The sequence below is a fragment of the Suillus clintonianus genome (assembly GCF_016758775.1).
Source record: "Suillus clintonianus strain FC179 chromosome Unknown DEU56scaffold_97, whole genome shotgun sequence".
NCBI lineage: Eukaryota > Fungi > Basidiomycota > Agaricomycetes > Boletales > Suillaceae > Suillus > Suillus clintonianus.
This window is the reverse complement of record NW_024539321.1, coordinates 27502-54106: the sequence shown is the minus strand read 5'-3', so window position 1 is coordinate 54106 and position 26605 is coordinate 27502. Positions and strand designations below refer to the sequence as shown.

General features: G+C 49.2%; 8 protein-coding genes across 8 annotated transcripts; 3 read left to right on the top strand and 5 right to left on the bottom strand.

Annotated features, from left to right (window-relative positions):
- The first annotated feature begins 16 nt into the window (after window positions 1-16).
- Window positions 17-2275, top strand: DEU56DRAFT_827270 (endo-1,6-alpha-mannosidase). The gene is made up of 13 exons (XM_041354382.1): window positions 17-319; window positions 382-484; window positions 544-685; window positions 803-820; window positions 869-964; window positions 1024-1100; window positions 1152-1177; window positions 1235-1278; window positions 1330-1341; window positions 1396-1635; window positions 1688-1800; window positions 1857-1948; window positions 1999-2275. Exons 1-13 carry the CDS (start codon window positions 236-238, stop codon window positions 2149-2151), a joined length of 1200 nt encoding a protein of 399 aa, XP_041204050.1. The 5' UTR covers window positions 17-235; the 3' UTR covers window positions 2152-2275.
- A 3132-nt stretch (window positions 2276-5407) lies between these two features.
- On the bottom strand, window positions 5408-7042 carry DEU56DRAFT_983551 (GroES-like protein). The gene is made up of 4 exons (XM_041359957.1): window positions 6776-7042; window positions 6433-6724; window positions 5981-6383; window positions 5408-5926 (listed from the first exon to the last, which is right to left on the bottom strand). Exons 1-4 carry the CDS (start codon window positions 6918-6920, stop codon window positions 5633-5635), a joined length of 1134 nt encoding a protein of 377 aa, XP_041204049.1. The 5' UTR covers window positions 6921-7042; the 3' UTR covers window positions 5408-5632.
- Window positions 7043-7343: 301 nt separating this feature from the next.
- Window positions 7344-8689, top strand: DEU56DRAFT_827251 (uncharacterized protein). Its single transcript, XM_041354381.1, has 5 exons — window positions 7344-7454; window positions 7519-7811; window positions 7877-8124; window positions 8349-8508; window positions 8561-8689. Exons 1-5 carry the CDS (start codon window positions 7373-7375, stop codon window positions 8576-8578), a joined length of 801 nt encoding a protein of 266 aa, XP_041204048.1. The 5' UTR covers window positions 7344-7372; the 3' UTR covers window positions 8579-8689.
- A 6252-nt stretch (window positions 8690-14941) lies between these two features.
- On the bottom strand, window positions 14942-16060 carry DEU56DRAFT_744548 (uncharacterized protein; the record flags this gene model as incomplete). Its single annotated transcript, XM_041349083.1, has 1 exon — window positions 14942-16060. A coding segment is annotated over one exon (1119 nt), but the record flags the coding sequence as incomplete, so codon positions are not given.
- A 2086-nt stretch (window positions 16061-18146) lies between these two features.
- On the bottom strand, window positions 18147-18395 carry DEU56DRAFT_688032 (uncharacterized protein; the record flags this gene model as incomplete). Its single annotated transcript, XM_041347049.1, has 1 exon — window positions 18147-18395. A coding segment is annotated over one exon (249 nt), but the record flags the coding sequence as incomplete, so codon positions are not given.
- A 388-nt stretch (window positions 18396-18783) lies between these two features.
- On the bottom strand, window positions 18784-19695 carry DEU56DRAFT_744577 (uncharacterized protein; the record flags this gene model as incomplete). Its single annotated transcript, XM_041349086.1, has 2 exons — window positions 18784-19305; window positions 19366-19695. 2 exons carry the CDS (start codon window positions 19693-19695, stop codon window positions 18784-18786), a joined length of 852 nt encoding a protein of 283 aa, XP_041204045.1.
- An 816-nt stretch (window positions 19696-20511) lies between these two features.
- DEU56DRAFT_916999 (uncharacterized protein) lies at window positions 20512-22008 on the bottom strand (the record flags this gene model as incomplete). The annotated part of the gene is made up of 10 exons (XM_041357931.1): window positions 20512-20799; window positions 20855-20863; window positions 20918-20932; window positions 20986-21068; window positions 21118-21222; window positions 21271-21399; window positions 21448-21526; window positions 21574-21732; window positions 21787-21899; window positions 21948-22008. The coding sequence occupies 10 exons, from the start codon at window positions 22006-22008 to the stop codon at window positions 20512-20514; spliced, it is 1041 nt and encodes a 346-aa protein (XP_041204044.1).
- A 3111-nt stretch (window positions 22009-25119) lies between these two features.
- On the top strand, window positions 25120-26567 carry DEU56DRAFT_873279 (Phosphotyrosyl phosphatase activator; the record flags this gene model as incomplete). Its single annotated transcript, XM_041355850.1, has 8 exons — window positions 25120-25281; window positions 25342-25470; window positions 25527-25669; window positions 25722-25793; window positions 25840-25964; window positions 26021-26121; window positions 26175-26228; window positions 26280-26567. 8 exons carry the CDS (start codon window positions 25120-25122, stop codon window positions 26565-26567), a joined length of 1074 nt encoding a protein of 357 aa, XP_041204043.1.
- Between the last annotated feature and the right edge of the window lie 38 nt (window positions 26568-26605).

Sequence of the window (26605 nt, the reverse complement as noted above, 5' to 3'; positions counted from 1 at the left end):
AACATCAGCCTGTCGAAATTGCTACCCCATCATTCTCAGGTAGTATTGGCATGCTTGTCATGGTTTCGTGATGCGTTTGTGCGCAAACCGTCCGAGGCGCGGTAGCGTGGAAGCCTGACTCAGGCGCCCGCAACACTTATGCTGGCTGGCGTGCATGAATAATCACGATGTATCTAAATGACCGGGTATATTGTTTACCTTTTTAATTGCTCCACAGGTTTGACTCTGATCCACGATGTTAGCCAACAGCTTAGTGGCTCTTGCACTTGCATTTCCTTTCGCAGTTGCGCAAAACCTGAGCGTGCCATCTACGTGGCGTGTTAGTGGAACTTTGTTCTATCTTGCAGCACGTTGCTGATCACTACGTTCTACTGCACACAGGATCCTAGTACTTCCCTTTCATTTTTAGACCGTGTTTCAATTGCCCAAAACTGCGTCAATACCCTTACTGCTGTTCTTGACACAGACACAGGCTCTTTCAGCGGTAAGTATCGTACCTGTTGCCGGTACGTTTGACTGCGACTCATAATACATCGTCTTTAGGACTTGGATATTGGCAAAATGCGAACGTGCTTTCCGCGATGGCTAATCTGGACTACTTTACAAAATCAACGACAAATAAACAAGCGGTAATAGGTAGTTTGAATGCTGCATTCAGCTTATATGCAGACTACGATCAGTACGGGTGCGTGTATCCTGGTTTGGGACACCATTTTCCTTTGATCCGTATTGCGAGGCAGGGTAAGTGTCGTCCTGGTGACATTTTGCATGATTAATGTGTCACATAATTTATCTTCCGCCAGTATAATGATGATGCAATGTATGCCTCTATATCTTGTGTGGGTTTCCTGCTTATTTCCTATGGCAGGTGGTGGGCCACGGCAGCTTATTATGGCTACCGCGCATATGGCAATCCCAATCTTTTAAATCACGCCATTGCAACTTGGCAGCACGTCTCGAACTAGTGAGTAGTTGTTTATGCCGGTGGTAGCGCTCCTTGTATAACTAATGTGGGAAATGAAGTGTTATCACTACATCCGATGCGAGCTCTGGAAAACAGCCCAATAAGGACTTCCCCATTGAGGGGTCCTGTGATGGTGGTGCGTCAATTAATTCTCGGTTTGCCGAGCTATCGTCTGACATCCAGCTAGAAACCATGGTGGGGGGTGTTTTTTGGGTAACTAAAATACTTGTGCTCACTTGATGATGGCGAAACTGAACTATGTGTGCCCAGCGCCCTTTGAATGACGACGCTAGCGTGAACTCTATCACTACTGGGTATGGTTTGATATTACTCTTCCATGAACGCGCTCATCTGATTCGAGAAAGCCTCTATATAGCGTATGCTTCTGCACTCCACCAAAGTAAATCTTAATCACCGCTGATCCCCTTTAGTCTCTCGGCCCACCTCGCGGCTACGACGAGAAATAGCACTTACACTCATGCTGCAATTCTCTCTGCCAACTTCATCAAGACCACTAACATGAATTCCGGGGATCTCGTCCTTGACTCAATCAATGCTCAGGACTGCACGCGTTCTTCATCGAGTTGGATGTTTACTTACAACAGCGGCAAGTATATTGAAGGTTTGAGCGTCCTTGCATTCGTCACTGGCGACACTAGCTGGACTTCACTGTGAGTTTTTATGCTCCACTTCATCCCGTCGACGACACTATTGGCTTTGTAGCATGCTGGAGGTCGTTGCCGCGGCGACAAAAGCGCCTGCATGGGAGGGCAGTGATGGTATCATTACGGAAGGCGCCGACGTCACAGAAGACAACGACGGCGTTGGATTCAAGGGTGTGTCTCTCTCCCTCGTCACTCTATAGCAACTGACACGCGGGTCGTGCTCTCAGCTGTACTCATCCGCGGTTTAGCTGAGGCCTGGAGCTGCAACACTGGTAACACTGCCTTGAGGACTCTTATCCGGAGTTATACAGATGTTCAGGTACGCCTTTCCCTACTGTTCGCGTCCATCGCTCTGATTCTGTTGTGTAGTATAACGCGTTGCTTGACCTGGCCTCAAATAGCAGTTCCGGCTCTACGTGGTACTCGCCGGCCTGGGAGGGTCCTGGCCCGACTTCGTTCATCCCATGGGGACAGCTCGCGGCTGTAGATGTCCTAGTCTCCGCTGTGAACGTCAACAACTGATAAACTGCAATCATGGATCCTTTCACCGAGTCTTGATATCTGGAGCGAAAGCACCAATCACGTTCTATCGTATCTGCTCACAAACAATTGTACCATCCATGTGAACATAGAGCAAGAACCGATGTTTCAAATGTGAAAGTGTCCACAACAGACAAACGATGGTTTGCCCGTAACCAAATAACGAGAGGTGACTTCAGGAAGAGTCGCACCCGTTGTAGATTTGTCGTGCACTCGATTGGAACGCCGGATGCTCATTGCTTCCGAAGGACATAATGTGGAACTCGCTAATACTAATGGTCCTCCAATTCAGGAAGTGCTGTCAATTCAAGTTTTAAACTGCACGGATGTGTCAGTGTCAGTGCCAGTCCTTGACTCAGACTTTCATCACTATCCAGCAGGACATGTACATGCATGTCGTGCATAACTTACGGAGACACTTTTGACTAATCGTTGATCAAATGACAATGACTGCAACCATAGAGGAACGCAGCGGGGACAGAAGCCTGTGAGGATCAAATACTCTCTACTTCTAGTAGGCGCAGGGGTTCAGACTGTTCATTCCTGCGCTACGATTCACGTCTTGGGTGTGCTGAGTCCACATGTCAAATGTCAGCTTGGCAAAGGCTGATAAAGTGGAAGTAGAGCAGTATAGTGCTCCGCGGTCACTGAGCCTGCATAAGTAGCACTGTCGAAGCGGGTATCGGCGGAAATGGCCGGGAAAGTTTGCCGACTCGTGTCACTCCAAGATAAGTAGACACCGCGATTCATGATTGCGGCCACAACCTGCCACAACCTTTCATGATCTCGCGTAGGCCGTCGTATCATTGTTAAACCAGTAAGCCCATTTGATGAATACCTTGTTTTAGAGTTCGTATCAGCCTCGAGACACTCGCGGTTCTCCGGACTCGCAGCTTCTGATTTTTTCTCGGTTATTGACAACTTCGGTGTATGTAACAGATAAGGACGCATGCACATGTCCGCCAACAAGCTTCAGGGGTTCGACTAACCGATAACTCTATGTACATGTAATATGATATCGCATGTGAGCATCTAACAGTTTAGATAAAGCAATTTTACTCACATGTTTGATTCAGGTGTGCAACCGCACAACCGAAATCATGGTTACTTCGACAAGCAGGGATCCGGCATACTCCGGTTGACCAGCCGCCAGCCCAACACTACAACTTCTTCCCTACTAATCTGACATTCTTTATTCTCTCATCTGACCCGTTTCGCACACGCCGCGACACACTCGCGACATCCGTCCGCTCCGCTGCTTCTCTCAGCGACCGATATAGCATCGATAGTACGTGGATAGTCCGCCCCGTGCCCTTGATGCATAGTCACGGTATGTGTTCATACCCTTTCTCTTGGTGGCGCATACATGGACATCAATCTTTCATTGCAACAGCGAAATCAGATCCGTAGAACGGAACAACAAATGTATAAAACGGATCATAGCTCATGTGAGGGTAATGGCTCTCCCAGCTATCGTACATCACGAACCACATCATTGGTTCAAGTGGTGCAACGTTGCATGTCCTTCTTTTTCCCATCGACCTCAGCCCCGGTTCTCCTGATGGCGCGCATGAACTAAGGGAATTTTGCACCACCAAAATGATAGCAGTTACCCAGGGCGGAATTTATGCGCGCTTGAATTAGCACGAACTGTTGTTGAAGATTCACCCCCGCGTTCCTGCGTTCTCAGCGCACGGGACTAGTAACTCAAACTCAAATATGTTCTCCGCTGCAAGCCCGCAAAAGATAATTGTACCAGACTTTCGGCTTCCTTTCCTTGTGCATTTTGTAGCGCCTTTCAATCATCGCGGGAGAAGAAGACCCGCGCTTCCCATGAACCTACGGATGGAAGCTTTTGGGCGGTGTGTCAATAGAGGTAAGTGCATTGCGTGAGGTTCTAACCTTTTACTTCTGTCTGTGGGTCAAAGTGTTCGATCTAGTAGCATCGTTGGCGAAGTGAGGTGTCTTCGCTTCGCTTCGAATTTTGAGGCAGTTTGATCCACATAGTTCGGTCCGTTACGTCTTGTTGAGGAAAAGCAACGGAAGGGCCTGATCTGCCAATAGCAGGTGGTCATTGTGGTGATCAAGTCTTGAGCTGAACTCAGCTACCACTAACTCCTTTGCATGTACGTGAATTCTCGAGTGGGATAGCGGCTTGTCCCTTCAGTGGGCGCGCTCAGACTCCAGCTGATTCAAGGCCTGATTGACGACATTCTGATGAGTATTCCTCTGTTCATCATCACTATGGACTCATGCACAACATAGTACACGCTTACGAATTCTCGCCGCACATGCTCTTCGTGGGTGTCCTGACCCATTGCAAAATCCTATACAACCTCACCCGAGACCCGCCATTTTGCAGGTTCTTAGACCGCTGGAGGTAAATCGGCTACTAGTGCTTCGAAGAGACGGTTGACGTGCGCAACTGCCGTCAATGTCTTTGTTCGACGTAACTTAACTTCATACTAGACGCCAGTATACGTCTCGCAGGCAAACAGCAAATCCGGCCCGCGTCAAGGTGAGCTTTTGCAAAAGGGGCATTATAGAGTGACCTCGAAAAGGATTAGAGGCAAGCGCTACGGGAACCGGAGTCCGGACGCGTGCGCCACAACCCGCTCGAGGATGCATTTTTCCCCTCAGAATAGAATCAAAGCTTGTTTTAGCGCAATGGGAAAAGTCTATCCGTCACTTCAAGTTGTCCTTGTTGTATTCAATGGGCCCATCTTGCTAGCTCAGCGCTCAGCCTTCAGTACCATGAGTTTCCTCTATTCCACAGAGACGCGCACATTTCGTACTCGCGCGCTGAAAAAAAAACTGAAGTTCTCTTACCAACAAGACGGATCCATTGGCCGCATCGTGATCATACTTGGACATATTTAATTACAGTGTTTGCCGCGAGGTAGTAATGGAAACGAAGAGTGGCCCTCGTTCCAACTTCCAATTTCGAAGTGTAACGAACCGAATAAGTGTAACGAAGACAGACTTACAGGATACGATGCTCAGTTGACATAAAGATCAAGGCTCACAGAAGGCACGTCGTGTGTTCAGTGATTTTCACCGCCGACCGCGCGTTTGAGACCGAACTTGCAGTTTGAATTCAAGCCGCCGGCTTTCGGTTCCGTGCTCGCTTCTACGCTGCACAGCCTGGAACGGGTATCCGCCGATCGCATGTGATTTTGAAAATTTCAGTTTGTCAAATTCAAGGCACTATAGGTTGTACGTCCTTCCAACTTCCCACCTTCTCCCCGGGTCACCATAGCATCTCTCTTGCAATTAGATCCTCGGTGGAACCGATTGGCTGCGAATACATTTGTTTATTGTGGGTGGGGCGCGTGAATAACATACAAATGCCCTGTGGAATAATCTGAGATACTTGTGCTGAAATATGAAACACACTACAAGGCGTGTACTTCCTAAGTCCGTCCTCTAGATATATAGATGAAAGATAACAGATAGACGAGACCTATGATGAAGGCCCAATTACAATCTTGATAACCATGTTTCCATCCTCGTCTTTGCCACGAGCCAATAATTCAAAGGCTCGAGCGGTGTCTTCTAGAGGAACGCGGTGTGTGATAAGTTTTTCGATATTGTGGAGTTTTCCCGAAGCAAGTAGTTTGAGAGCTTCAGGGTATGTGTTGGCATAACGGAAAGACCCGTGGATGTCTACTTCACGCAGGGCTGCCGCGGAGAGCGGAAGCAAGACATTCCGTGACCCCATTCCAACCAGCATGACTTTGCCACCCGCAACAGCAGCCTGAAAAGTCGCCAGTGAGCGCCGATCGAAGCTTCGCACAGACTATGAACTTACGTGGACCGACATCTGAATACAGGGCTCAGCGCCCGTGCATTCAAAGACTACGTCGAAACCCTCGGGCTCGTTGAATTTGGACAAGGCAGCCGTGACGTTGTCTTTTGCGCGTCGAAGCTGCTCGTCGGTTGTCTTTGCCTTATCAACCATGGGCAAGCAGTACGTTTGTGAAGCGAAACCGTGGGACTTGGCAAAGTCCAGTCGCGCCTGGTTAATGTCAACGACAACAACCCGGGAGGCACCATATGCGTTGGCTAGTGCACAAGCGAGGATACCAATGGCGCCCACACCAAACACGAGAACACGTTGACCTGAGCCAAGTTTGGCTCGTCTACCGGCGTGTATCAAAACTGACAGCGGCTCAGCCAAGGCGGCTTGGTCGAAGCTGCAGTTATCAGGAAGTCTGAAGTGGAGTTAGAAAGTATGGGGGAGCGTCAAAACAAATGGCTCACGGGTGAATAACGTGCGCCGGGTGGGTCATGCGGTCTTGTAGGGTCCCGTCCAGATGAGGGAAGGTCTTCGCACTGCTGGCGAAGCGCATACCCTTACAAAGATTGTAACGACCAGCTTGGCAATAATTGCACTCTTTGCACATGATGCCGGCCTCGATTGCAACGCGTTGGCCGGGAAGAAGATTATTCACACCCGGACCGACAGCAGTGACCACACCTGCTGATTCATGGCCGAGGACGAGAGGTCCTTGGAGTGCAAAATCACCATTCCGACCCTCTAAATAATAGTGCACTAGAAAACCTTGCTCGAAGCTTAAACTTTCGGGGTGGAGAAATGACTCACAGTCGCTGCCGCATAGTCCGGTCGATTGGACCGCTACTTGTACATGGTTGTGCGACGGAGGCCAGAATGGGCGTTCCTCGATACGAAGGTCCTTAGGACCGTGAAGGACGACAGCACGCTGCAACTGAACCGCGACAGGGGACATATTTGTGGTGGGTGGAAGGAAAGTGTTAAGGGACGTGCATCCTAGTATCAACTAGTGCCCTTATATATACAATATAAAGTTGCAAGAAGGAGCAGTCTCGTGAGGGAGAACTTCATCTTGATACAATACAAACTTATCATTCAACCACATTGGGAAAGATCCCTTCGGTCCGGCTAACCGCATCCGTATTTGCAAAATGTGAATCAATAACACAGCGTCACATGTGACAATTGCCTTTTATGACTGTATATGGCCACATTGGGAATATTCGTGACATATATTATTTTTTACAAAATAAAATAATTTATCGAAATTTCCCTTGCCGGTTGCCCCCGGTTGTTCGGGTCGTGGGCCGATGCGGGGTAAAATCAAATCTCGGCCAATAAAATGTCACGCCTCGCAAGAATATAAAGATCCAGGCGAGTCTCCAATACATGTGAATCTTTCTCGAAATGGATCCAACCCCCTCTGTTCCATCTCCACAACTCTTTTCTCTCGCAGGCCAGAATGTCCTCATTACTGGAGCTACCAGAGGTAATTGTTCCTCGCTCATAACTTATTTTCAACTAATTGACTTCTTGGTGAAACCTAACGTTAGGCATAGGTGCTGCCTGTGCACTGGCTTTAGCTCAAGCGGGTGCCTCAATATGTGTTGTTCAACGGCATCCCTCTCCGGATACAGAGCCAAATATGGACACAGTGAATGCCATTCGTGCGTCGGGCGCGAACGCGCAAGTCGTTCATTGCGACTTGGGCGACTTGAATTCTGTCAGGGAACTGTTCCCCAAGGCATTAGAGCTCATGGGCGGCAATATTCATATCCTGGTCAATTGTGCTGGAATACAGCGGAGATCGCCGTGTGTCGATTTCTCGGAGAAGGACTGGGATGATGTAGGTTGTCCACTCGTGTTTTGTTTAACCTTTGTGCCATCAAATTCTCAATGCTCCACTCCTAGGTTCTCGATGTGAACCTCAAATCTGTGTGGCTTTTATCCCAAGCAGCGGGCCAGCATATGGTTCCGCTTAGGAGGGGAAAAATTATAAATTTCTGTTCCCTGCTGACATTCCAAGGCGGCTTGACCGTCCCGGCTTACGCCGCCGCCAAGGGCGCGCTCGGCCAACTGACCAAGGCTCTCAGTAATGAATGGAGCCAGCATAACGTCCAAGTAAACGGCATTTGCCCAGGGTATATCGCCACAGATATGTACGTGGATCTTTTATTGTTATCGCTTGGGCGTCTTCATGAATTTACCCCTCTTGTTCGAACCCGTGACGTGATGGTATGGCACCGTCAACATCTTCCCGCCGGCTGAGCTTTCATTTCGCACTTTTTCCTATCTTCTCTCGATCTCTTCTCTTATCATTCGGCTCTTGGGCGTCTACTTGTCTTCTCCTGTTGAGTCTGACCGCCTTCTGATATGCCTCTAGGAACGAAAGGCTACTAGCGGACCCCACACGTTTCAGACAGATATCGGAGCGGATACCCGCGGGGAGGTGGGGTAGTCCTGAAGACTTTGCTGGTCCGGCTGTGTTCCTTGCCAGCAGCGCAAGTCAATATGTCTGCGGCGAATTGTTGGTTGTCGATGGTGTATGTACATTCTGCAACTTGGCATCAGAACCCACTCATACGTCGTTATCAGGGCTGGATGGGTCGTTAGAACAGAGACCGCCGCCACCGCCGCCGTTCTCACGACGAGAAGTTGTAAAATCTATGTACATATCTGAGAAGCACCTGCAATATGCATCATAGGGCCAATTGCGTTAAGGCATCTCGCTGTGTCAACATAAGGATAAGCTTTATCACTTTTCGGACTCGGTCATGAGATAGTGCGTTCCAGGTAGATATCAAAGGGCTAGGTCATATTTAATTCTCCAGCGCTTTGGGTTGGCCGCGAGTGCCTGCCTATGTTAGTACTATGGTGAGCGTTGACCAGCCCCCAAAGATAGCCTATCTTCCCTCAGGCCCGACCGCCGATCATGTTAACTCGGTGGCGGCAAGCGTGATAAAAAGACGTGACTTTAAACTCTGTCACGCATTAAGATCTCAGCCGTTTCTCCACCAATTTCATCGATTCAAATTCATAATTCTATAGTTTAAGCGCAACAAAATCTGTTGAGGCAAAATTGAGTGAGTTCTGGGACGCATGGGTAACAACCGATACAATGGTGTCCTGATAATTTGCGGCCCATCAAGCGCATTCCCTATTTTGCCGACGGGCCGTGTCTTCCGGATGATTAGGATGATGCTCATACGTTGTTGTTTGTGACAGGAGACCGCCACGACTACCACCTGTGATCATATTGCGCGCGCGTTCACTGTTCCCATTCGAAAAGGCTCTGCTCAAGTATCACAAGCTGATGCCGAAGAGTTTAACACTGATAGCCAAACGGCTACAGCCGGGCTAGCAGCCCTCAGCGGTAGTGCCAGATCATGTGTGCACCGCAGAAAATGGTGCTGATTTCATTCTGGTACGTTTTTAATCTCGCACTGTAATGGGCAAACTCGACCGACATGATGAAGTTGGTAAAGGGCTCGTGATTTAACTTAAATTCAACCAAGGTTTAGCATGACGTTGATCGAGCCATGCGTCACGATACGCATACTAGCCGCATCATTCCATTAGGAATCGGTGGGTCTTCGTTACGGTGTTGGTAGGTCTAGGGCTTGTTATTCGGCTGCGGGCCTGGTCATATCACGAGTGCGTGGCACTTCTGGCAACAGTAAATGAGGGGACGAACCTCGGTGAACGATTTCCCTTCGGTGTTTATGAGGAAACGAAGAGGGATGAGCATTAGTGCCGGATCCTGTCCTAACGAACACAGATATCGCTGGCATTATCATCCGACTCGGGGTTGCACGTGTAGGCGACGAGACCACATGTGGAGCTAGATGGCTGCTTCTGAGTCAATACAGGATGCCACCCTGTGATCTGCGGCCCCATCGGTGAGGAAAAGCGGTTAACGCAAGGCAGCAACTCAATCTATTTTTTTCACCCATGATCGGGATGAGGAAAACAACAGAATGACAAATTTAAACTGATGCGTGCTCGCAGCAGGATTTCCCCGCAAATCCCCTCTCAAACTAACTCCAAGTTGCCAAAAACCCGGTCACATCGTGAGGTTAGTCATATATTTGCATTCGCTCGTTTTCGTATGCGTATTAGAAGTTCTTCTGAAGTTCTAGTTAAAGCTTTTCAAGCCAACCCGCCGAGAGTCATGGAACCGTAGAACTGGATATATCGCCCACGGATCATTAATATCATCGAAACGACTTTCTGAGGACAGCCAGTTCTCGAGTACACGTTCGCGCGGGCCGGTACTCCTGAGGGGAACCGAATCATTCGTTACACATTTTGAAAGGCTGATCTAAGGGCTTCCAAGGGTCGTCGTCCGACGCTATTAGTCGTGCCTTGTGATGTCACAACTGGCAACAAGGTAGCCTATTGAATCCGGATGTTCGGTACGAACCAAGCCGCTTCAGGGGTACATGGTGCGTCCTACGCAACTGCCATATCGTGAAACAATGGTTGTGCCTAGATATTATTTTCTGATAAGAATACAATAACTACGGTGAGATGGAGTCAAGTGGTGCGGACCGTGTGCTTGACCAATTTTGTGTGGGGCTCGAGGCTCGCATGAACGGCTAATGGTTCATAAAAATTCGCCCGCAGGCGATTTTCAGCCGGGCAAAAGTAGTTCTCCCTAGAAGGACCAAACGAAGGAAAATGATAGGGTAAAAGTTTAACGTCATAAAACCACCCACCCCTCGATCTAGGCCTCCAAGTTGCGATATCGACAACCGCTTCCAATTCCAGTCGACAGGATTCGACAGTTCCACCTGTTTGCTTGCCGCGCTGATATTACGAGGAATCAATAAACAACGATGTCAGTATGTACGTCATGATGTATATAGCATGGTGTTGTTACCACGTCGTCACTTGATCGACGCCGAGCGACTTGCAAACATATGCATTACATTGTGATTGTTATGAGCTAGCAAGGAACCAACTTTTTCGGTGATGGCATCTGGCTGACTGAATACTCGCAGTTACGCAGCCATATATGCTAAGAATTACAACAAATGAGTCAAGAAGAACATCAGACGAATACGTACAGTTCCATACGAGACTGATGCTTAGCACTGGCTCGATCAACCGGGCATTGTTCAGTTCAGATAAGTATCTGGCCACATCGCCGGGCTACGAAGGAATTCCCCCAGTGGAAATATCACCAGTGTCCGGACCGAGTTAACACTCAGTCCTGGCCCAATCACACGTCGACCCACAGAAGTCAACGGAGATGAAAGCTGGAAGTCGCGTTTGAGTCGCTTCATACACAAATTACTGGGACGTAGGACATAATCCTCACCTTTGTATTCTCAGTACCTCTCAGGCTAGGTAGTGTGATAGTCTTGTGCAGACCAGATAGAAGGAAGATTAGTCTCCCGTAGCCAGACCTAATAGAATGATGACAACGGTTGTCAGCGACGACCAGCTGGTTGACTATTGTCTTCAAGTTTACCAAATTGATCTATCATCGTTTCGACCTACAGAACATCCTGAGCTGCTGAGTGAACCTTGATCAATTCGGCCGCTTTGCGTTCAAAGATCAGCGGACTACCTCGTGCAACTCGATTACGACAACGCTGATGATTGCTTCCCCGACAACCCCACGAAACAATTGCTTCATTTCCGCTGATTTCATTCTTCAAAGAGTGTGAACAGTGCTTGCATGGCCCGAAAAGCTGATACAAGCGCGATGGGGAGCTCCGTTGCACTCCATTCGTAATCAGATGGCAGCGCAATCGATATTACGTGGCATAGGAGTTGAACGTTGCTGTTGTATGTAGGTCCTAGAATTTGCGGGCATGCAGTAATTGACCGATCACTTCATTCAGTCAGGCATGTACGTAGCCCCAGACTCGGATCCCTCTAATTCGTCAGTGGTACTACTCGATGCAAATATTAAGGTACATACTAATGACTGCCCGAGATTGATCCTGCGCTGCAGCGGCGAATGGATTGTGAATCCATGAGAGTTGAAAGCGTCATTTGTGATGCGTTGAGTGTGAAACAGCCAAATTTGAATCATAGATACGACGACAGGACTGATCAAGACGACACCGTTTACCCAATTTTCGAAGGGAGAATCATCGGGGTTCTTCTTGCAACAAGAATACTGTTGATTGGATCACCTGTCTATCTGCGGCGACCATCGCCCTGATCTTCAGCAAAGTCCTCAGTAAACTACCGCTCGTCAAGCTTCAAAAATGTCAGATGCCCGAGACCTGGTGGAATACTTGATGGGTACGAATCCCTCGCGCTAAGCGAGATGCGCTAGACGATCTCGTACAAGTTCTATGCTTTCGATGTGTGGTGGACTTCAGTTGGGAGAATGAAGCAACGACAGAGATGTAATTTAGCACGTAGGGCGAAATACACAGTTTGACGAATGAAACTAAGTACGGGTATTTGCGAGACGAGTCATCACAAAAATTGCTCAACTGAGATATTACCCGATTTAGACCATGGTGCGCCACAGCGCTTGTCGGGTCATGTCGGCGACATCCCGACCTGATGTAGACATATCACAATGACGTGCGTCTGCGATGTGTTTGTATCTACATGATAGATGCAATACATTAATATTGTCGATAAGATCTACGCACACTCAGTTTCCTCCAAGTCCTTTGTTTGGTCCGCTTTGTCACTTCCGCGCAAAATGTTGGGGTTGTTTTATGTAAGGCTCCAACAGGTTGAACTCGACCAGCTCCCCAACCAGGCCTCTCTTCTCCACTTACCCATTTCTCTTCCCACAACCACCACCATCTCCCTCGTGGCTACTGTTTGTAGTTCATAACCTGAATCTCCGTTCAAGGTAACACTGGTATATCTCTGCACAGAGTATATCCGCATTTATTACCTGAAGGTGAGTATATGCGCACTGCTTCCACTACCCCCCCCCCCCCCCCCCCCCCATTTTGAGTTTCTGCATAGGCTCATGATCAGGCATGGTATGGGTAACCCGCCACGAGTCACGGGTACAGGTGCGGGTTAGAGTTGCCTGAAGGTGAGTATATGCGCATTGCTTCCACTATCTTCCCTTCACGGGTACGGGTCTCACTGACAACTCTCTTTGCTCAGTGTCAAGTCGTTTTTGGAAGTACGTGGAGTGTTTGCGCTCCTCGCTCGACTGTCCCCACTTCTTCCCTGCCATCGCTAGAAACACGTCCTGGCTGTGAATTGTGGTGCTGCAATTCCCACTTAAATGGAGCGCATGTGTACGCTACAATTCTGCTTTTTCTTTGCCTTGCACTTACTAATCTGGTTCGTCAGTTTCATGGAGCATCCGTGGGCCAATGTCACTGATACTTTCTTGAACCTTGAAGCCAGCGGGAGGGTGAGCAATTCAAAGCGACATGTGCTGTATTACTTTGCTGACTGGAATCCTCAAGACGGTCACTACTTTTCCGAGCGACTTCTCGCGCTCCTCTGGCACCATGAAGTACTTCTCGTCTGCACGCAAATGTCATCACTGGCGACGCGAAGTGAGTCGGTGTATTTCGACCGTGATTTCTTTCATTGCTATCCCACCTGGTGGCATCTACAATTATCTTATCAGTCTTTGGTGCTATAATGATCGTGTTCACACTCCAAACTCTGTGGATCATGAACATCGTCCTCCTTACCGTCGGACCTGTCATTCTTTTAACGTTGGTCTACTTCGAGCATATCATCAGAGTCACGCCTCTGTTTGCATGGCGATCTCGTCTTTGTTCTGCTCCCCTACAGGCATGCTCCCCTCGCCTTCTTTCACCCCCGCCTCACTAATGCTCTACCAACCCTTCGCCGGAGGGTATGACCTCCTCCCACCTCCGCCCTCTCAGCACCTGACTACAGGCTCTCGCCACGAATAGTCCGTAGCCACGCCCGCATCTACGTAGAACAACTCATAGCTGGAATTTTTCGGTTCGAGTTCGAACCCCAAAAAAACTGAACCTGACCGTTCCGAACTGTTTGCAAGGGTACAGTTCTGGGTTCGACGATTTTGTTGGACCAGACCATGGTTCGGTTTCATGCTATCATCACCTTGGCATGGACGGAATACAAAACCGGTCGGCTTCTTGGTAGGCACTGGAAATGTGAGTATATCAGCTTATATGCTGCATATATGCGCATATACTGTGTACTGATATACAGTCATCAGCGGAACACGTTCGGACGACGCAACACGCTTAAAGGTTCGAAGACTCCATCGCTCTGGACTCAGCGACCGTTTCTTGAATCACCGCATTTTCAATTGGACTGTGCCTCATTCGGCCGGCAAAACGTGCAAGGAAGCAAACACGCAGGAGGTAGACGGGTGAATATTTTTGTTGCATGGTACGTTCCTGTCGTCTTATTGGCCTAGTACTCATATCTTATCACAGGACTCATTCACATTTCCATTCCACTCAGTTTTCGTGCTTTCACGCTTTCGCCATGGTTCTCTGACTCTTTGTTTCGTTTTATCTTCACGACGCATGCCTTACATCCGGAGCCCGCCTGATAGTTGATCGGACTCACTACTTTGACTCACGTTTTCGTACATTACAGTGTATAACATGTTCTTGTGGCATCGTATAGATTGAAAATACATCGCATTGCATGGATATATCTGAGTGATACACAATATCTGAACTATCTACACGATGAACAAAGTCGTAAGCTGAAGTATGTTGTAGATGCCCATCTTGATCGAACTTCGCGTTCCCTAGGATGACAATACATACTGGGTCCGGCAGCCGATACATTCGACAGTATAGATACCGCAGACATGACCATACATAGTCATGTCTGGGCTGAGTAATTTTTGTGATGCGTTTGGGTAAAAGCCCGCAAGGGCTTTTCGGCCCGGCGCATGCGTTCGAACCTAAGGGTTTTGATGGTTAGCTGTGATCCCATAATTCGTAGGAGGGTAGCGACGCTAACTGCGAAGCATTGACACCCTTAGATGATAGGAGCTGTACTCACCCGAGGCGTTTACCGTCGTACTGGAGGCATTGACGGGCGAGATAACGGCTCGAGCGCTGGAGTTAGAGCTTGGATATAAGGCGCGATGACGACTGCGTGATCTCTGAGGTAGATAGTGAAGGCGTCACTGGACCATCTCCCCATGGACTTGACGACGTCAAATGGGACCCCCCTCAGCAGGTATTCTAGCGTGCCCCCAATTCTCAAGCCGTGCCCTTTGAGATCGGGGAGGCTGGCTGTTTGGGCGACAGACGCGAGTCTCTTCGTCACCTCTCTTTTGGAGAGAGGTCTCATTCCTTTGGGATGTTTCCAGGCGAATAAGTGCGTTAGCTCGCTAGCGGGGTTGATGCGGAGATGGTTCTCTAACGCTGTCTGCGGATCCGATGGTCCTTCTTGTGCTGACCAGAAAGCATCTTCTCCGGTGACTGGAGATGCTTTCGTGGTTGGTAAGTGGAACTTGGTGACTGGGAGACCATTGCGGTCTACTGTGGTGGAAACGTGGCAGCGTGATATGTGTTTCACCGGGTCGAACGACTTTATCGTAGGGACGGTGAATTCTCCCAACCTCGCGATGGCGTAGAAGGTTGTGGTGATGCAGGCGAAGATAGCGGCGTCTCGATGGTCGTCTAAATTAAGGAAGGTGCGTATGGTGGAAAGGATATTTACGGTAAACGGTTCTCGCTTTGAACATTTGGATGATTCTGGTGCTAGCGCTGTGGCGCCGTCTAGGACTGCTTTGAGTTCCTTCGCGTTGACGATCCAGGGGCGCCCGTGGAGCAGGTGCCAGGCTTTCAAGCCTGCGGTATAGTTGGCGAGCGCAGTGCCTGAGTAGGAGCCTGCACAGCTTGCTAGGAAGGATAGAAGGATGGTGGGGGAAACTGGGCAGCGCTGAGTTTCCGGTATCTTCTGCGAATCACAATATACGTGGAATACTAGTAGTCCCGCCCCATAGGTCTCCTTCGTGGATTGTGCCCACGAAGACCCCATGACTTGTAGGATGCGGTCTAGTTGTTCTTCTGATATGTGGGCTTCTGTGTGGCTGTTGGTTGGAAGGCGCGTGTTGGCTCCTGCTGGGGTCCATTTGTGCAGTCTTTCGCGAGCTAAGCAGTGGGGTCTTAAGGGGGAGGGTAAAGGGGCGAGTCCCTGTTTATACTTCTGGGGTAGGGGGGGTTTGGACTGGTTGGGAGGGAGGATGGGAGGGGGGCACTAAAGCGCGTGCGTTGAGTCGTCGTGTGCGAGGGACTGGAGGATAATCTGATCTTCTTCTTCGCAGGAGGCTCTTGCTCTCTCAATGGCTTGCTGGCGGACGAGAATGCGATTGATGAGTTTGGCGGCGGGAAGGGAGTACTGCCCGTCGCGGAGTAGGCGGAGCTCTGTGGGGGTAAGAGGGAGCGTAGCGTCGACGATGAAGTCTTTGAGTTGACTGGGGATAGGTACTTCAGGGAGTAGAAGGTGCTCTGGGCCGAGTATCCCTCTAGAGGGATCATCTACTGGGTTCGATTCGCTTGGGACGTATTCTGTGCGGATTTCGAAACGTCGGGGTACAGAGAGAATGAGGTCGTGGATGCGTCGAAAGACGTCGTTGACGGCTTTGTTTCGGTGACGGCCTTTCCACCATCCTTCGACCACTCCGGTGTTGTCGCCGTAGACGATGACATTGTTGCCAAGGCTAGGGAGAGCGGCGATTGTACGCACCAAGAGCTCGAACCCCACTGCCTCTGCCCATCCAATATCTCTCCTCCCATTGTTGGCTATTTTCCACCCTGGGACTAGTCTCCACGCGCGCCAGCGTTCGCCTATCACTATACCTATCCCTATCCCTGAGCTCGCGTCTGAATACGCCGACGGAATAGTGAAGGGGGTTGGTGGGTATATGGGACGAGCGACTTTGCCTGCTTGAAGGTGGTCTGTCCACCAGTTTAAGTCCGCTTCGAGTTCGTTGTCGGGTCGATGCGGGATGAGGGGTTTCCCACGGCAAATGGCGAGTGTGCGCTCGAGGCTCGTCAGGTACGCCCTGCCTCGAAAGATTGCCGAGCAAGCGTGCATTAATTTACCGTAGAGTTGTAAGGCTTCCTGGAACGTGTGGGCAGGTTTCTTTCTCCACGCGTGGATCGCTCGTAAGTACTTCTCCACCTTGTTCTCGCTAAGTGCTACTATGCGTAGGTGGAGGTACCACGCGAAACCGATGTAAACGGTGAGTGAGGCAAAAGGTTGGTCTTTCTCATATTGCCATATGATACCCAGGTCATGGGAAACGTCGTCAATATCTTGGAGATTGCAGCTGAAAAGGCTGTCGTGTTCGGACCTCGGTGAGTTTCTGGAGAGGTCTTTGAGGGGTTGTGAGCAGTCCTCACTGAACTCCTCTAGGGCGCCGTCATCGAATACGCGCCCGCCAAACCACAGTCTGCTGCCCGTTTGGTGTGGGCCTCGTGTGACTAAGTCCTTATGCCACTTAGCGCGATCTCGATTATACTCACTTAGGAATTCCCTCCGGACCCTGAAAAAGATGTGGTCGTCGACCCATTTATCCAGGGGTCCAAGGCCTCGGTGACGAAATATTTCGGCGCCGGCGTCTGCCACATAGCCATAGGCGCCTGCTGATGGTGTGGCGCCGAACGCCGTGCAAGTGTCTACGTAGAAATCTGTGTCCGATGTTCGGACGACGGCTGAGGGCCATTGAGATGGGTGGAGGGGTATGGTTCGGTAGGCCTCTGCGACGTCGCGTGTCGCGGCTTCCGAACCTGGGGGGAGCCTCGAAATTAGTAGATAAATAATTGAAAATTTGCCCCATGTTGTGGGGAAGTCACTAGCATTAATGTGAGAGTTGATGGAGGGATTGGGGAAATGAGTGTCTGTGGAATGCGGGAATGAGAAATTCTGTATGAGTCTAAATTTTCCTGGTTTGTCTGGCTTTGGGATGATGGAGAGGGGGGAGGATTGAAAAGGACCTATAAGGTGGGAGAGTGAGATAGCGGAGAAGGGGCCTATGTAGCGGGAAGATTGGATTTCTTTCTGTAAGCTGGAGTCAAATTGTTCTCTGTATGTAGATATGGATTGCTTGTTAGGTGGGGTTTGCGTAGAAATTATAGTAGGAAAGTTTAATTTAAAACCAAGGCGGAAACCTTCTGTTATCTTGGGGAAGCGAGCAGAGAGACGGAAACGGCGTAGTTCCTTGTCCCATGTGTCTGCCTTGTAGGGCGTGATGGGGTTAAGCTTTCTGCGCTCTAGGGCAGCGCTGAGCGCCGTGAGTGACTGCTCCGCACCCTGAACAGACGTGTCGAGCGTCGTGTTTGTTGCTGTCGCAGCCTTCTTCTCGTTGCCAGGCAGTGCACAGTTGCTTGCCGTCTTTAGTCCAGAGGGCTTTGTGGATTCGTTCGGCGATTGTGTCGTGCTTAGCGTCCCACGTGCGAGACGCAGCGCAGTCAATGGTTCTGTGCGGGTTGCGGCCGAGACAGACCGAGCAGCAAGGAAGGGGGGCAGTGGGGTCCCGAAACGTTTTCTGTTTCTTGTGGGGCTTCTCATCAGGCGACGAGGGGGGTGAGCGCTTGTGTGAACTCGCAGCGCGTGTGTGCTGATGCTGTACTCTGCTATGTCCTGGCGCGGCTGCTGCGCGGGACTGAGGATGAGGCACGCGGTGGCCGAGAGATACGTTGGGTGGGGAGAATGGTGTTCGTAGCCACGATGGCCATAAGGGTGGGTTCGGAGCGCGTTGTCCGAATGTGGAGAGACGTTGACCGGGTGACGGATCGTGATGTCCGTCGTTGGAACCCGGTCGTTTGGACATGATGCCAGATAGAGCGTGCGTAGGGGGAATGAGGAAAAGAGCAATCGGATCGAATTTTAGCGCTGTACTAAACGATTAATACAACGAAAGAACACACCTGGACCAATAGTTGCTGTGTCCTAAACTGGTTGAAGATAGTTTCCCTGGCTTCGAGCAGAAGGTCCTGGTTGATCTTGGCTAGGCTCCAGCTGTTGGAGCTACCTGCGGCTAGGTGCCAGCGTCTACGTTGCTGCGCTTGGTAAAGTAGCAGTGCACGCTGCTTGTGGGCATCGAAATCGTGGCGCCATCTGTGGTTCTGTAGCGCGGACCAGAAGGATATGTGCATGTTGATTCTGTCGTCAGGCCAGTCGTTCTCCTTCATGAGGGTGATCATGCGTGGGGCGGATTCATTGAACTGTTCCCAAGTCAGATTTTCATCTTTGATGACTTGTGCTTTGGGGTCTCTGGCGGCGCTGGCGGGGATCCATTTGTGTAGACCGTCTGAGGTAGGCATCATGACGAGGGCGTCTTCATCCGCTGTGAAGGTAGATCTGGATGCTTCCTCCAAGCCGTTGTTAGTGAAGTAGAATAATTCGCAGTACTCGCCGGACTTCATTTTTCGTATGGCGTATTGGCAGGGGAGGATGATGGGGTCAGAAGGAACTTCTACGTCCTTGATCGGGGCGTATTTGGCCTTGTTCTTCTTGCGCTCTTCCTGGATAGCGGCTTCCTGTTCAGCTTTCAGAGTTAGTTGGCGCTGGGCTTCTTCTTCGGCTGCCTCCCTGCGCTCTGCTTCTGCTTCTTGTGCTTCAGCTTCTAGTCTAGCCGCCCAATTGCGCTTGTCTGCGTCGTTTTGGATGCGCCAGAGATTGGCTAGAATTGTAGCCGCTTGTTGGTCGTCGACTGCGTCACTGGTGATTTGGGCTCGCGCTTCTGCATATTCGGGTGATTGGAAATTGGGAGCGACAGCTAGATTGGGATCATCTGCTCGGCGAGGCATAGTAACGACAGTGGATTGCGAATAAAGCAGGAGAGATAAAGAGGACTAAAGGAGTGACTATTACTGATGTATTGACTAGGAGAAACACCTTCCTAGGTGGTTTGGGATGAGGTGGGTGGCGCCACCTTACTAAACTCACGCATAGACTAATTTCTGTGACAGCCTCGTGCCTCGGCTGTCACAGAATACGAAATTGCAGGAGCGATCGATTTTATATCAGTAGCACATGGACACAGGAACTGTGGATGTAATTCAAACATCCCGAGGCGTTAGGGGCCCCAGGGAGCCGCACACCATGATTTCCACTACTTCCTTCGGGGAGAACCATTAGGCGGGGTAGTAGTGAGTCTAAAGTTGGTCCAAAGAACAAACCCTGGTCTCCAAGTCTCCGCGAGGGTGATTGATCGTTTTGATCAGAAGACGTGATGAAATCTGCGTGATTGGATCAGATTCCAGACCCAATTACAACCCAGGCCTCTTCAATCACCTTTACGGACTCAACGGAAACCATCTGATTCAACCAAATAACAAGGAAGACCACTATTTAGGAATTCGTATTCGCATGGTCTCACTGTCTCACGTGCACGGGTATAATGTATGCAGGAGTGCCCGCAAAGCCCTCACCCTCGGAGAACCGGGGATGCTGGGTTCAAGGTTCAACCATGGTATCCAATGTCTCGCTAAGCCTAGGACCACACGCGTGGATCGAAGCTATCTATAAACTACGCCCCAGTTTAACAGACAGACATCATTCCTACTGCATTCTTGAACTAGATTAAAAACGTGGCAATGAACAGATGGCAGACTCACGTTGTTTTATATAGCATGGAAAGTGCCGGATTTATACACCGTATGTGCGCTTGAGATGTCATTCTCAACGTCATCTGGGAAGCCGTCGGTATGAGTGTGTACACTTTGCTGCAATGAGACCTGAACACCCCCATCCGGGAATGGCGCAGAATAGACCGGCTGTTCGCTATTGGGGGGCCTGGAACTCGCGCGCGTCATCCACCGGATGTTCCGCGAGGAAGACGTTGTGCCATTGAAGCGATGGGAATCGCCATGTGATAGACCAAGACCGACGCGGACGATTACGGAAGAAAACTGGAGGAACGGTGCACGTGAGAAAGGGCTGAGAAACAGTCGGAGAGAATCATACCACAATGCCCTGTGTTTGACGTAGGGTGAGCAGATTTGGAAACTAAAATACACAGAAACTCACGATGATTGGCGACATCTTGATTGATCTGGCGTTAATCAAGTCTTTGCGGAAAAAATGGCGAGACTTACTGAATTCAAGATGATGAACATGGCCGGTGATTTAGAAGTATATGTTCCAATCATAACAATGAGCAAGGCTGAGTACGCAGAACCTATCGGTGCATGAACAGACATCAGAGCAGGTATTGCTAGAACTTTTACCAGATTCAACTATGATGGGCACTAAACGAGAGATTTGGTCCTCGGTACTCTTAGAAAAGGGTGCAACTGCTTTTTGGATCTTCAAAATCTTGAAGGCAATCAGCACTGAAATGTGAATTCAGTTCGAGCCCGAATGTACAGTGAAAGACAAACATGTGCAAGTGACATTCATGGCCAGAGTGATTGAGTAGAATGTCTTAACGCGGACGGAGAGGGCATCGGCGAAAACATTTTCATTCGGAGTGACAAGACTCAGAGTGTATACCCAGAAAACACCGATAGCTAGATTAAGTGTCAGCCGCAACAGTGGGACGGCAGAAGGAAACAAACCAATGTCCGCGATGAATAACAAGAAAGGGAAGGTGATGATGAGGTAATTCCTACCCCATAGAATGAAGGAGCGATATAACTGCAGAAACACTCAGATTTGAATAATGACAAGATTAGCATGCGTACAATGAATGCGTCGGACACCAGTGTGACAGCGACATACAGGGCACTCTTGAGAATGTTTTGCCAAGTGTCGAATGTGCCATAATATGTAGTTGGATAATTTGGCTCTGCCTCGTCTGAAGTGAAAGCCTGCATGTTGCGCAGGATGTCGATGACAAGGTGCTAGAGAGTTGCCCATAAGATGCGTGCACAGTGTTGAATTGAGAAGACTCGTACGGCCGTGATGAGGATGAACAGCGATACTGCAGTGCCAAGCAAGTAATCACTTGGTCGAGAACGTCTTTTCCTTAGTACAAACATGCACTGGTTAAACACCATCAGATATGCACCTAGGCAAAGATCAGCAGGGGACACATGTAGATATGGGATGACAAAACCATATGCCAATGACTCCAGAAAAACACCGATGAGCTCAGCCTTCGGGATTGTCAACGCCATGGTAGTTCAGCCTGCCTGCAAGTCGACATGCAGTAAGTGAGACTGAGGAGCGCAAAATGGATGATCTCGTGCTTTCTTGTCTAGTAATAAGTGATCGCCGAGCATATCGCACGCACCCCAATTTGTGACCGCACGAGTGATCCCTTGTGGACACAAAAGGGGGGACGTAGGTTTGTATAAGCATTATCAAAATAGACATACAAGCACCGGCTTCAAGACGCTGATTAGGGTCCAAAGTACGGAAAGCAAATCACGGTTCTGTGATATCGATATCAGAGAATCCCACGAACAAGCTTGCAAAGTAGACACAGGTCGTGAAACATCCCTCGAGATTCGTCCGCCGGGTCCTGACTTTGCCGGCACAGGAACTTAAACAACGGCACTGTGATTCTTGAACGCTGTCAAGGTGTGCCAACTGATAACAAATTGTGACTTACAAAGAATTAACCACGGGCGGGAAAACGTACCTGCTGTTGCAGGTATGCCGTACAAGGGCCGATAAGCTCTCACATGCACACCCGGGATGTTCCCCATACCATTGAGCTGGCCCAATTTCAGATTCAGGGCTTTCAATGGTAATATTTGAGAAATCGAGGTACACATTCGATGCGGAAACCCGATACTGACAAACAACCGTGTGTGAGCAAGCTGCCCAGCTGGGCCGTGCCATGGCAAATCGCAGTAATGTGGTCCATTAATTCGATTCTGACACGAAGTTCCTGGCAGGGGGATGTGATGTTCATTTGGCCATCTACAGAGTACTTGGCCGCCGCTTTGTTCAACTTGTTGGCGACCGCACAACCTAAGAAGAAGTTTAACCTTCGTAGGTTGACCCGGAGCCGACCTTCGGTGAGAACTTGAATGAATTGGCTGAATGTCTCTGATAACTGGCAGTGATGCTACCGTGTTCTTCCGTGACCACATATGTGGCGGCCGCGGTCATTATTGTTGATGTCAAGTTCGAGTCAGTCGTCAAGGATGCCGCTACTCCGCGGGCGGAGTTGACTGCGAAGGATTATGGCGGCCTCGGCCAACTCCGGTGCACATTTTGCATCAACTTTCAAGTGACTTAGATGCTACTCCCGCAACTAATCATAACTATTACAGTCACGACTTGTTGAAACACCTGAAGAACGGCGGATATTATCATGTGTCGCCAAGAGCTCTCGACCAAGATTACAATTTTTGAATCGCAACAAAAATATGAATCGCCATGCCACCGTAAGAACTGCGTGTGGTCTCCTGCACGGCGGTATGTACCGGGAATTGAGGTTGTTTAAGGTATACTTTTACTTTCCATGACTGGTTTCAACACGCTAATGATAATAGATCTTGATGACAGGTCTGAACGAGTCTTGTCATAACGCCCCACGACCATGGCAGCTTTGCTGTCACGCCTGGGCGAAGTATTCACTTGACGCTTTTGAATACACTCTGCTCCGTGATGCGTAAGCACCATTTGTAATTTCCCTCTATACCTCAAAGTTGGTAATCTCCGATGTTCTCTATCGTTGAAACTGCGGTACTGCTTGGCTTCAGTTTTACCTGGCCCAATCACCTTCAGCCTAACTTTTTCGTCGCCAACAGGCACAATACATTCATATTTCGTATCAATAAGTATACCATGATTCGAGACATCCAATCCGAATTCCAACCATGACTTCCTGCTACGAAACAGAATATGTACCTGCTTGAAATCCATGTCACCCCCAGGCCAGAGCAAGCCCATCGATGACCTTTTCTGCCAGAGGGATCTCACGTTATCAGTTCTTGATAATTGGTATTGGCGCTGCTCATGACCAACCATCCCTTCGGTGCCTCTTCAAGATACACTTATGCCAATGTGGTAAATTTTCATACTGAAAACGTCTAACATACTCCATCTGATGGAGATCTATTCAGGACTAGGGCGGCCATAGCAAGACATCCCCTGTTTCCCCTCTCGCAGAGCGCCTATATATTTTCTTGCTGGTAAGATGTGTCACGAGCTTGGTGCAAGGTCAAAAGAAGATTACGGCCGACAAGATTCCTGCCTAAATCCCCATAAAAGCTTCCAGGACTTGGATTTTTCAAGCAGACTATATGTAGTTAATACCTTGATTGCTATTTTCCATAGGAACCTTCCTCGGAAGGAACATCGGTGAAATTCAGGGATAGGCGGTCATCGCTGCATCCACGTTCCTCAGTTTCCTCGTGGCCCTGTCACTATGGCACTCGCAATGATCCAGGTGAGTCCTATATACACCTCCATTTCTCATCAGATACATATATATAGTGTTCATCGTCACTTTTGAGTGGCACTACATATGCGGCGTGATTTTCACCTCCGGTCGGGTAATTAAGTCAACCGCGTTCCATGTACGTAGTGACCTTATCCGCACTGTACAACCTTTTTCTCTTGTTAACGCCCGCTTCGGTATTCACAGACGACCGCCCTATGATTGCACTCCCTGCTCACCTCAACCCTGCCTTGGTAGTTCCAAAGGCTCAACCCCATCATTGTAGATCGGGGCCGCCATGATACTTAAAGAGATACTAAATCGTCAAGTCCGGCAGTGCTCTTCTCTTCAATTGATAGAAGCACGAATAGCTTCTGCGGTAGAATTGAATCGCCGCGTTGTTTGAAGTATTGGTTATTTGTCAACGTGTTCCTTCCCAATATCAAGATTCTGGGTTTGCAAGACAACAGTTGTCGTCCACTGTATGTCCCTATCTTGCTGTGGCGTCCATATTATAATGACCGCTTGAACGTGCTACGTCCGCGTCACTCGTCATAAGTGCGCGATATGTCCGGCTTTCGAGTGGCTATAAGGATACACAAGCTCAAGCTTAAGCACCATGACTTGTTACTGTTACACTGATCGGGGGTTTCAACATTTTGCCTCTTGCAAGATTTCAATCAAAAGCAGATCTAGACCTGGCTAGGGCATTCCAGACATATCCTAGAGTGTTCCAGAGCACTCTAGTTTACCTTTCGAATGTAATTCCACTGGCGGCAAAGGTGGTAAAATGTCAGTTTCCCCGCTGTCCTTCAACAAGCCTATACCATCCTTGTTACGTAATTGTCGGGTAAATCCGACATTATGGGATCTTCCTTGACTTGGTACTACGATGTCGATAGCCTTCGAGATTCCTGGCAAGCGTATCTTGTCTAGTGTTCAGTTGACTGCATTTCAATCATCTGCTACTTATAATACAATCACATCTTATATCGATGCTCTGAATGCTTCCGTGGTGGGTGTGAGGCTTACCGACCCATGCTCGGAATCTCTAGTGCGTTTCCTCCTCGAATTTCATCCATACATCTAATACATTCTTCTTGCGCAAGCTCAGGGGATCAACGCCATTCTCCGCTTGTTGGATCGAGTAGAGCAGCTAGCTCACGAGACTCCCCCAGTTGAGAACAAGGCATCAAGATTTGGCAACCCTGCTTTCAGGTCGTTCTACGACAAAGTCCAAACTGTTGGCTGGCAATTCTTCTCCCTTGGTGTCTCATACTTACTTCCGCTGTATTAAAGCTGGCACCGTCGTTGCATGCTGAGCTTCCCGGTCTAGATCAAAATGCTATACCCGAATTATCTGCGTATTTCTCGCAGGCTTGGGGGAATCGAGAGCGCATTGACTACGGGAGTGGTATGGAACTGAATTTCATCTGCTGGTTGTAAGTCTTCCTATATTTTTTATTTGCTTAATCTTCAAGTTACACCTCACAGGATATGCCTAGATCGCCTGCAGGTTGTTGCGGCAAGTGATCACACCGTGCTTGTTACTCGTGTATTTTGGAGGTGCGTTCGCAAGACGGCTCCTTTGTTCCCTGCTCACCCCTCCCAGATATATTCAAATTATGCGTATACTTCAATCAACGTATTGGCTAGAACCCGCTGGATCTCATGGCGTCTGGGGCCTCGATGATTATCATTTTTTGCCTTTCCTCTTTGGTTCCGCGCAGCTACGAGGCACGTCCACACAATTAGGTACAGAACACAACGGGGTCTGACATTTTCCACTGCAGGACACAAGTTTGTAAGACCAAAGGCAATACACGATCCAGAGATCGTAGATGAACTATCGAAGGATTATATGTATTTCTCTTGCATCAAGTTCATCAACTCTGTTCGTACCTTTCATATCGCGTACCTGGTTGACATCTCAAAATTTGGACGCAGATCAAGACAGCCTCACTTAGATGGCACTCACCAATGCTGGATGACATATCAGCCGTGCGTATTGTGGCCCTCGGTACAGCCCCCGCCTGATTTCTTCTTGTGTAGGTGAAAACATGGGAAAAAGTGAACTCCGGCATGATCAAGATGTATCATGCGGAAGTTTTAGCGAAGCTCCCTGTCATCCAACATTTCCTGTTTGGATCTATTCTTCCATATGAAGGACCTCCACCTCCATCTTCTGATGAATCGCATCACGGGGATGGTCACGCACATGGAGGATGGGGTGATTGTTGTGGTATACCTGTACCCAGTGCATTTGCGGCAGCCCAAAAGGAACTTGAGCCGGGAAAGAGAATCGAGGGTCTAGGCATCCGTCCTGTACCGTTTGATTGAAGTGGAATTTGTGAGGGTTGTTTCGAGGTCACGACAGT